The sequence below is a fragment of the Sebastes umbrosus genome, chromosome 20 (genome assembly GCF_015220745.1).
Source record: "Sebastes umbrosus isolate fSebUmb1 chromosome 20, fSebUmb1.pri, whole genome shotgun sequence".
Classification (NCBI taxonomy): Eukaryota; Metazoa; Chordata; class Actinopteri; order Perciformes; family Sebastidae; genus Sebastes; species Sebastes umbrosus.
The window spans coordinates 1,309,265-1,319,926 of record NC_051288.1 but is presented as its reverse complement, the minus strand read 5'-3'; the positions used below and the strand labels follow the sequence as shown (position 1 = coordinate 1,319,926).

Genomic DNA, 10,662 nt, shown 5'->3' with positions numbered 1-10,662 from the left:
CACAAGCTTAACAGATTTATTGACATATGTATGAATATATTTATGTTATGTAAACTTCGGTTAAAAGATGCAGGATTGTGGATCGATCAAACAGTCAGTCCTCTGCTCTCTCCTCTTCTAAAGCCGTTTCCTGTTCCCCACCTGACAAAAGAGAAAACACTAACACTAAAATGCAGATTTTGATCCTTTATCTTTTCCCCCGGCTCATCATATCCTGTCTGGCTGCTTTGTACCTTGGTATTTGAAGCATGTGAGGCATGTTACAGCAGCACTTCAAACTACAGTCACAGAAACAGCCATGAAGCTGAATTTATGCCTCAGAAACAACAACAAAGACTGAACTTCAGCAGATGATGGCATATTTACTGTAGGTCTATCGTATTGTATTGGTATCAATAAGTTAGATAAAGTTCACCTGAAGTGTCTTTGTCTGGAGTCAGGCCGGTGACACTCTTGGGAATCCAATTGAGAACGGCGGTGGAGGCCAACTCGCCCCACTCACCCTCAGCTTGGTCCTGCAAAGAATTAGATTACACAATTTATTTTGTGCACGGAAAAGAAATGCTCTGAAATATATTATTGGGACACATTTTGGTTTGTATTGCAAGCAAAATGCACAGATTTTCATCTCGATGTTTTCACAAATGACATAGGCCTCACTGTGTTCAGTTTAAGGAAGCAGCGTGACTGTGTGGAGCAAGACAAGCATGAACACGTCTGCAAACTCCTGGCTCACTAAAGATGACACACACTGCAGCTTGCATCTCCAACATACAGTACTTATAGTTATTAACATGCATTCTGAAGGTTTTATATAGTCACTCAACATGGCCCATCACATCATGCATATAAAGTGAAACATGCGCTTAGAACAGGCAAGTGTGCTTACTGAAAGAGAAGCATACTTCTAGCAGTGCATTCAACAACAGCAATGCGTTCTTGAACATGAAAAGACATTTTCGTCATCCAAGACACTGAAGTGGCTGATTGATCTATGCTACTGACAAAAGGTTGCACAAAGGCAGTGACGGCACCTCCTCTGCTCCTCCTGATGTCCCTAAGGTGAGATAACCCTCTCTGGCGCCCGGGTAGGGCGTCTTCTGCGTTTTCATATTTTTATCGTTCTCCTCATCGGTCGCTGGCTGGAGTTTTAGTTAAGAGAGTTGTCACGGTTATGTTGTGTCTCAGTGCACTGGTTGTCATATCAGGACATATTATATATTCACTCCGTGTGACCTGGCACAGTTCCAGTTCTCATGATTATCGTGATGTTGAATTACCTGCTCTGCGTGGCGGTATTCACCGTGCTGCTCACACCCAATGTCGAACACATACTTCCCCAGGCCGTACGGCTGTAAAATAAGAATGGGATGGCAGACACAGCTCTAACACTGAGGAGGAAGAATCTTTTTTGATAATGATACAGATCACAATGATACAAAAACATTTAAACATCATTTAAGCTATGCTTTCTTTGTGTAGCTCTAGCCAATGTTTCCATCAGTTGTAATAAACTCACCAAAGTAATTGCTGAGATGTGGGATGGGCAGGGAACACGAGCAGTCAAACAGGTTGTAAACAAGTGTACCTGTGCACCTGTAATGTTGCTAATCATTCATGATGGGCAATCATCATATAGTTTGTCTCACCTGAGGGTTAATAACCTGTCTGATCATCACAGTGCTCATGTTTCTTTCTATTAGCAATGTAATTATTATTATTATTATTATTATCATAACTGATCGAACTGATGGCCAGAGCTACAAAAGTGAAAATCAAGTTGTAATTAACTGTAGTTTTCTCTGAGCGATCGTTCTGGCTTTATTCTGATACTGGCAGCACCACAGATGGAATGTAGAAGAACTGGATTTAGAGAGACTGCCAGATTGATGTAAAGAGATTTGAAACCTGAGATGTTCTAACTACTTGTATTCTGTTTTATACTAAACCATCTACACTGTTACTTCTGACAGATATTGATCTTGCCTAGCGTAACTCAGGCCCCAGTGAGAGATGTTAGATATTGTCATTAATCTTTAGTCAAGCTTTTTGTGAATGAGTGATCAAAGTAGAACTTACGTTATTGTTGACAAAGTTACCCTTGTATCTGTGGCTAGAGTGGATGTACTCTCCAGATGACTCCAGCTTGCCATTCATCCATGAGCCCTTGTACTTTGAGCCCGTTTCATGGTAGTGGTAGACGCCCTGGCCATCCCTGCCAATCAGATCACACCAAGGAGGTCAGCACTTTTAAAACCCCCCCATCCCCTGTACCTAATAAGAGTGGATTTGGTGGTGCACAGGTAAAAAAGAGGTTGACGTCTCTGTAATTTTGAAAGCATTTCAGTTACTTTCATATGTAAACAGGTCCTGCTGTATATTGAAATATAGTCATTTAATGCTGTTGAAACAACATGTGCAACCTGCAACAAAATGTCGTCATCATAGATGTTTGACCTGCAAATCAACAAATCCACTCAAAACACATTTCTATTTTCTACAGCGATGTATCCCGAGATAACTCACGTTCTCATTAATTCACAATCAGATTTATTTGTGTGCACGTACAAGGAATTTGACTCTGTTTTTGCATTTCTCTCAGTGTACTGACACAGAAAATAAATAACAGCTAGGGACAAACAAAGGTGAGGAATAGACAGGACTGTTATGTACACAAGTAGTGAAAAAACAGATGTATATATGAATGTTATATAAATATATACACTGATCAGCCATAACACTATGACCACTGACAGGTGAAGTGAATAACATTGGTCATCTGGTTACCATGGCACCAGGCAGTGGGGGGGATATATTAGACAGCAAGTGAACATTTTGAACTTTGAACTTTGTGTTGGAAGCAGAATAAATGGGCCAGCGTAAGAATGTGATTAACTTTGACGAGGGCCAGATAGTGCTGGCTAGACGACCGGGTCAGAGCATCTCCAGAACTGCAGCTCTTGTGGGATGTTCCCGGTCTGCAGTGGTCAGGACCTACCAAAAGTGATCCAAGGAAGGAGAACCGGTGAACCGGCGACAGGGTCAGACCCGAGGCTCATTGATGCACGTGGGGAGCGAAGGCTGGCCCGTGTTGTCTGATCCAATAGAAGAGCTACTGGAGCTCAAAATGATGAAAAAGTTAATGCTGGTTCTGATAGAAAGGTGTCAGAACACACAGTGAGGAGCAGTTTGTTGCGTTTGGGGCTGCCGACCGGTCAGGGTGCCCCGTGCTGACCAGTGTACACCGCCAAGAGCGCCTACAATGGGCATCAGAACTGGACCACGGAGCAATGGAAGAAGGTGGCCCGGTCTGATGTATCACGTTTTCTTTTACATCAGGTGTTGACTCAGCCTCCAAATTCTCCAGATCTCGATCCGATGGAGCATCTGTGGGATGTGCTGGACAAACAAGTCCGATCCACAGAGGCCCCACCTCGCAACTTCCAGGACTTAAAGGATCTGCTACTGACGGCTTGGTGCCAGATACCACAGCAGACCTTCAGAGGTCTAGTGGAGTCCATGCCTCCATGGGTCAGGGCTGTTTTGGCGGCAAAAGGTGGACCTACTCAATATTAGGCAGGTGGTCATCATGTTATGGCTGATCGGTGTAAATCCTGAATGGATGGGTGATGGGTGATTATCTACAGTATGTCTATATACTGTATGTACAGCATGTAGGATTTATATTGACTGTATCATTGAGTTTAGATAAAAGAATCAAGCAGCTATGAATCAAGAAGATCACAGGAATGTGTGCTTTCAGAAATGAAAACTACCAACATCTAAGTGACATGCACTGTACACATGTATATATATATATATATACATATATATATATATATATATATATACACACATATATATATATACACATGTATATGTATATACATATATATATATATACACATGTATATGTATATACATGTATATATATATATATATATATATATATATATACACACACACATGTATATGTATATACATGTATATATATATATATATATATATATATATATATATATATATATATATATATATATATACATATACATATATATATATATATATATATATATATATACATACATACATACCTCATATGATGCAGCCACTCTCCATCATACGTGTCTCCATTGGGGTAAGTGTAGACTCCATGACCCTGTCTCAGGTCCTCCACCCACGACCCTGACAGACAAAGAGGGCAACAATGAGAGTTAGTTTCTGAGGTTCTGTGTCAGGGCTTCAGCTGGACTGTGTTGATAGACACCCTGCACACACACACACACACACTAATGACATGCAATGGTTGGCAACGATCTCAACTCGTATGCTTTAGCTTTATTGTACCTTCATACCGAGAGCCATCTGGATAGTAGAAGGTGCCCTGTCCATGTTTCATGTTCTCGTAATACTGTCCCACATATCTTGCCCCATTCTGGAAGTGATATGTCCCCTATTAGACAAGACAGTCAGAGACAAATATACATTAGTCAAAGAGACTTATTCTTTTATAGGTAACATAATGGAAACCTCTGTGGCAAGAACAGAAACATTGCTTTCATCATAGACTGAATATGGATCTATAGAGTGAACTAAAGAATATGAGAACATTTCTTATATTCAAAGTGTACATTGACCTCTTTGTACAAAGTCTACACTGGCATCTAATTACAGTTTGTCTCATTCACTTTGGCTCAATTCTCGAATGAGAATTATGTTGTTCAAAACAATAAATAAACTAGAATGGCACTCGGGGGGGCGCAGACCTCCGCCAACGCGTGACTTTAAAAACAAATCACAGCTCACAGCTGGCGGTACCGTGAGGTGATCGGCTGGTTATTAACACGGTGTGTTTCCGTGTAACGTATCGGCGGATGCCTCTCTCATTCGGCAGCCTTGTTATGTCTGTATAACGTTACACTACGTTGTCTCTCATCCTGTCAGCTACCGCTTTGTTCTTTCTCACCGCGCACGGCCAGCAGCTCCCGCACACACATCCACACACGTATCTCTCTGCTCTCAGAAGGATTACGCGTCATCAACGCGTCATCAGTTACACTGCGCATGTGTTATACCCTGTGGTCTTAATGCTCAGGCTGATCGGAATCCTAAAAAAAATATTCCTGAATCCGGAGCATGATCCGGATCGCCACCAAAATCTAATGGATTGTTCATTGTGCCACACCCCACCCCTCCAAAACATTTGATTTAAATCCATCATGGACTTTTGGAGTAATCCGGCTAACAGACAAACGAACAAACCAACACCGGTGAAAACATAACCTCCGCCCCAGGCCGAAGGCCTGGGAAGGAGGTAATAAAAATCTCTGAACAATTAGTTTTTTGTTCACAACAGATTAGAATTTCTCATTCATTCAAGCAATTGCACGTGTTTTGCCACATGTGTGCAAAAGAGTCAGTACAATTGTCTAATTTGAACAATAACCACTCGCACATTTCTTATTGATCAAAACTGATGAGTTGATTCTCAGTGAAACTGTCGTCCTCTTCACAACTTCCAAACGTTTGAGCTGTCACTTGCAAAATGATCCATTCAATTAACCAAATCTGTCAGACAAACACGTACTGTATATGGCATAAATATCCATTACATGGTGTTCAGTACTGTGAGGAGGTACAATTTGTCTTTGTTTTTTACTGAACTACAGCAGGTTCTCTCATTGTTGCAGGGTTTGGATGTCATTTTGTGACAAATTTTCTGTTCAATGACTTTACATGAAAGCTCAAAGGTGAATTTTCTATTTATAATTATTACATGTAACACATTGCTACACAAATACATTTACTGAATGAACACACAGGTACATATCATGTTTCTGTTTACTACAGTATTGTACATATTGACTTCTCCCAGTCAACGTTGACCTGCTGTTGAGCGTGAGTGCATACAAGACAGGTGGAGACCGAATCTCACTTCTTACTATGATGTGAGAAATATCAGGATGTGAGAGATGTTTTCACCCTTAGGAGCAGCAGCTCCTGAGCAATCTGAAGGAACTCCCACAGGTGCGGAGGTAGGCAACAAAACCACATTTTTAACAACTGGAGAAACAGGATATGTGTGTGCTTGAGACGAAACTGCAACAGGTGTGACTGCTTCTTTAAGGACCCATTCCTCTTGCTTATGTATTGAATTGACCTGAGAATTGAGTGCACACTGTTGACGCACAAGAGACTCAAGGGTAGCCTGCACTGAACCCATCTGCTGTTGCAATGTATGCACCACGGTCACCAGAAGTTGTACATCCTTGTTTTCAGTGACCGCGGATGTAATGGAGGTCATCAAGTTTTGACGGTCAGTAATCAGGGACTCTTGGAACTCAGACTGTGTTTGTTGTGCATTCCACTGAATGGCATTTATGCACTTTGAACCAAAATCCCTTACTTTTGCGAGCAAATGGTTACTTGCTTTCTCCACCACATTTGTTATGAGAGTAGTACACATTTTTAGAGCTTTATCGATGGGTATGCCCTTTGAAATGTTTGACAGCCACTCACGCTGCCAATCCACTGTATTTTTAAACACAAGTTTCATCGACTCTACAGCATTAGCAAAAATAACTAAATCCGAATCTGAGTGTTCCTGGGTGGGAGGAGCTACAGGAACTGGGGATGAAGGCGGAAGTAATAAGCCCTCTAAAGCCAAAAGAGGATGAGTGTCCACAGACAATTGTGGTTCTACTGGAGCATCTACCCATCCCTCTTCTTCATCATCATCATCATCATCATCATCATCATCATCCAGTAAGTGCACCTCCTGCCCAACTACAGGCATATCCAAGCTAACATTTAAAGAAAGCTCGGATTCCAATTCCGCAAGCGACGGTTCCAATGCGGTCATTGTAATGTCTGGATCTTCCCAAGACATGTTGAATAGTCACTAGTAATTATTTGGACTAATAGTCAAGCTACACTCCAAATACACATTTCAGAAATATACACTCAAATACACTTGCTAAATAGATATCAGAAGATGGGACACAAAACTAAATCTCTTTATTGAAAGATTATGCTTTGTGTTACGTGTCCCTTCGTGGTTGCCAATTATGTGGCGGTACTGAGTTCCCCAGACTTTAGTTGTTCAATCAGAAGACTGAAAAACAGTTCCCATCCACATAATAATATAAAATAAAATGCCTTCTTAATAATAATAATGAACAAATGCCTCTTCGCTAATGAACAAATGCCTCTATATTAACAAACAATTAAGGAAACTGAAATATTGGTTTGTGTTTTTCCTTTTAACCTCCTTTAAAGTTTTCCCAAATAAAATACACTAAAAGAAATGGGTATAAAGGGTTTCATTGAAAATCAACAAATGAATAGAATACAAAAATACAGCCTGCAGGCATTAGGCTATCGTAAGGCAAGCCAGCTGTTGCACAAATAGCACCTAATCGTCCCAGTGCAGGTAACCTAATTGGTTGGCACTTAACTTGTTTCCCCAACTAGGAGTCAACACTCTCAACAAACAAAACACAAAGATCACAGAATCCCAAAAGGGCCCAAAACAGACCAGAGTTTCTGGTAAAGCTGATAACACATGTTGCATTGAGTGAAGGAGAGATCAGAATGACACTGGGTGTGCAGTTTCCCTCCTCTTTTAAGCCCTACAGAAAGGGCGTCGTTACACCCTGATTGGCCAAGAGGGGAATGCACCAAGCTGCTCTCAACTATCATTTAAGAGCCAGTCCCCACACCCTGCGCAACAGGTGAACTGAATAACCCTCTAATCACTCAGCAACTCAACCAAAAAAACACCAGGGAAAAGGGAAACAACAGCAAACACCAGAGAATTGGCAGCTGCCACACTGTTGAAGTGGAGGCTCAGGAGAGAGAGGCGGTCATGCGCATTTTTCTGGACAGTGACACAAGTGATGAGGATGAATTTATGGGTTTTTTGTGACATTGTATTAAAGGTAAATAACTGTCTAAAGGATGTGTGTAAAACACCTTGGAGGCGGTGTTTATTATATGGGGGAGGGAGTGTGGCAGCTGCCACAATATATCCTGAGTTCATCCATCTCCCTGATCCTCAGAAAATAACATATTTATGTGGGGAGAAAAATCAATGTGTAACATTAGCTGCAAAATATGTTGACTGTTGCCGTACAATAAGAGGTGCTACAAGATCCGAACATGTTTCTGATTGATTACATCTGTAAAAGAAAGTATATTTAAAATGTATTTGGTATATTGTGATTGTGATTATTATTTTGTGATTATTTCTTGTGAAATGTAATTATTCATTAATATGTAATTTAGCTTTGGCAATAATGTAACCTGAACATTCATGCCAATAAAGCTTATTTGAATTTGAATTTGAGTGCCAACAGCATTCAGCTACTGACATTCTGGTATAGTACAGTCAGTAGTCAGTGTCAACAAAACAGTAGAACAAAACAGAGATTTGCATAAAATAAATATTTCCAGGGTTGACTGTCACGTTGAAAAAACATCTATCATTTTGACCAATCCGGCTCACAACATGACAAACTTTTCATTTGGTGGCATTGGCCAATTTACTGCCACAATAACTGCTTTAGAAGCATGAAGGAAGTGTTGTGGGTGAGTTACTTCCTTTATAGCAGACATGTAATAGAGTTGTGATGTCCCATCAAACAGTTGTGATAATTACACTTGAAGGTCCCATATTGTAAAAAGTAAGATTTTCATGTCTTTTATATTACAAAGCAGGTTTAAGTGCTTTACTGTGAAAGTATCGAAGCGCTCAATATACAGAGAAATACACACAGCCCGTATTCAGAAATTGTACTGTTTGAAACAAGCCGTTTCTGTCATCTGTCAATTTGTGATGTCACAAATCTACAATATTTAGACCATTACACGGTTTTAAACATAAACATTCTAAATGTGTCCCAGTTTATTTCCTGTTGCAGTGTATGTGAATGACATCAGCTGACAGGAAGTAAACATGGACCCAAACTGTTGCCAGGCAACGCAATTCTGTCGCAATTCCGTCACAAATTCCGTTGAAATGCGCTAAAACGGAGCGTTTCAGACAGAGCGTGAATACAGGTATATTCAGGCAGACAGTATGAGGAAAATAATGTTTTTTTTTAGCATTACAGCATGTAAACATGTTCTAGTAGAAACACAAACTACAAGTATGAACCTGAAAATGAGCACGATATGAGACCTTTAAAGTTTATAGAAAGTTACGACTGTTTAGAGAAATTAGCCAAAGCGACTGAGAAGAACTGTAGTCTCCTTTTCACCACATCTGAAGGCTAAAAAGTCTCATTTTCATTTGGAGGAATATTTAATAAAGTTATTCCTACTGCTGAGATTCACTACAACAGCACTCCTATATTCATTATTTCTATATTTCAATGTGTACCGCTACTCGGTGTCCACTCAGCCCCATCGGGATCGCTCTGGACCTGGACTGGTGGATTAGATTTGGACAGGGGTCAGCAACCTTTACTATCAAAAAGAACCATTTTAGTCAACAAAAAAAATTGTTTGGAGCCGCAAAACATTTGATCATTGTGATGAAGGTAACACAGTTTGTAGTCTAAGTATATAGTATATAAGTCTAATGCAGTGAGGGCCAAAGAGACAATGTTCTACGGAGTATTAGGACCACATTGAGGGAAAAAACATCTGAGATTTACACAATAAAGTCATAATATTACGAGAATAAAGTCATAACTTAACGAGAAAAAATTCGTAATATTATGAGAATAAAGTCATAACTTAACGAGAAAAAAGTCATAATATTATGAGAATAAAGTCATAACTTAAGAGAAAAAAAGTTGTAATATTATGAGAATAAAGTCATAACTTTAGAGAAAAAAAGTCATAATATTACGAGAATAAAGTCATAACTTTACGAGAATACAACTTTATAATATTATGACTTATTTCTCATAATATTACGACTTTTGTTTCTCGTAAAACTATGACTTTATTCCCATAATATTATGACTTTATTCTGTAAATATCAGATTTATTTTTTTTCCTCAATGTGGCCCTAATACTCCGTCGTACCATAGACCTACAACAATGATAAATAAAAATAAAAATGTAAACATAAAAACAGTTCTTCATTTCCATGTTAATAAGTCACACAGTGAGCCACTGGAGAGGGGCTGAAGAGCTGCAGGTTGCTGACCCCTGGGTCTAGTAGATGACGTACAGTATCATCATCACGTTAACGTTAACGTTACCTGTCCGTGTCTCTTGCCGGTCTCGTACTGTCCCTGATACATGTCTCCGTTGACCAGAAGAGCTTTACCGACTCCGTGTCTCTCTCCTGCTTCATTCCTGTCCCCTTCATATTCCTGTCCGGACAAAACAAACACAGGAGTATGTATCCCGAGAAAGACAGACAGAAAGACAGACAGACAACCACATGCTAAAGTTAGCTCCAGGCAGCTAACGTCATTCCAACAAACTAGTTTAATTATCTATCTAACTATCTATCTAACTAACTAAGGTTAGTTCATTGTGTTTTCTCACCCCCAGTTTACTGCCCTCATCACCAAACTCATCAGATTCCGCATCAGACATGGTTCTGTGTGTCTTCACTAGTAAAGACCTGAAGATGCTCAGTGCGCTCTGTTAGTTTATGGTTGCCGTGACAACGATTAGTCCCACGTGACCCAGAGTGAGGCC

The 10,662-nt window shown here is 40.0% G+C and overlaps 1 protein-coding gene across 1 annotated transcript; it reads right to left on the bottom strand.

Moving 5' to 3' along the window:
- Positions 1–10,662, bottom strand: rsph1 (radial spoke head component 1). The gene is made up of 8 exons (XM_037754463.1): positions 10,507–10,662; positions 10,215–10,328; positions 4,348–4,453; positions 4,095–4,185; positions 2,080–2,215; positions 1,281–1,352; positions 416–515; positions 1–141 (listed from the first exon to the last, which is right to left on the bottom strand). Exons 1-8 carry the CDS (start codon positions 10,555–10,557, stop codon positions 95–97), a joined length of 717 nt encoding a protein of 238 aa, XP_037610391.1. The 5' UTR covers positions 10,558–10,662; the 3' UTR covers positions 1–94.

Bases quoted from the DNA above. Each gene is read 5' to 3' on its own strand.
- rsph1 (XM_037754463.1), bottom strand. From the start codon at position 10,557: ATGTCTGATGCGGAATCTGATGAGTTTGGTGATGAGGGCAGTAAACTG. The intron at 4,454-10,214 runs GTAACGTTAACG...CTTGTCTAATAG, and splicing joins CCGGCAAGAGACACGGACAG to GGGACATATCACTTCCAGAA. The intron at 4,186-4,347 runs GTACAATAAAGC...TTTGTCTGTCAG, and splicing joins AGATGGCTCTCGGTATGAAG to GGTCGTGGGTGGAGGACCTG.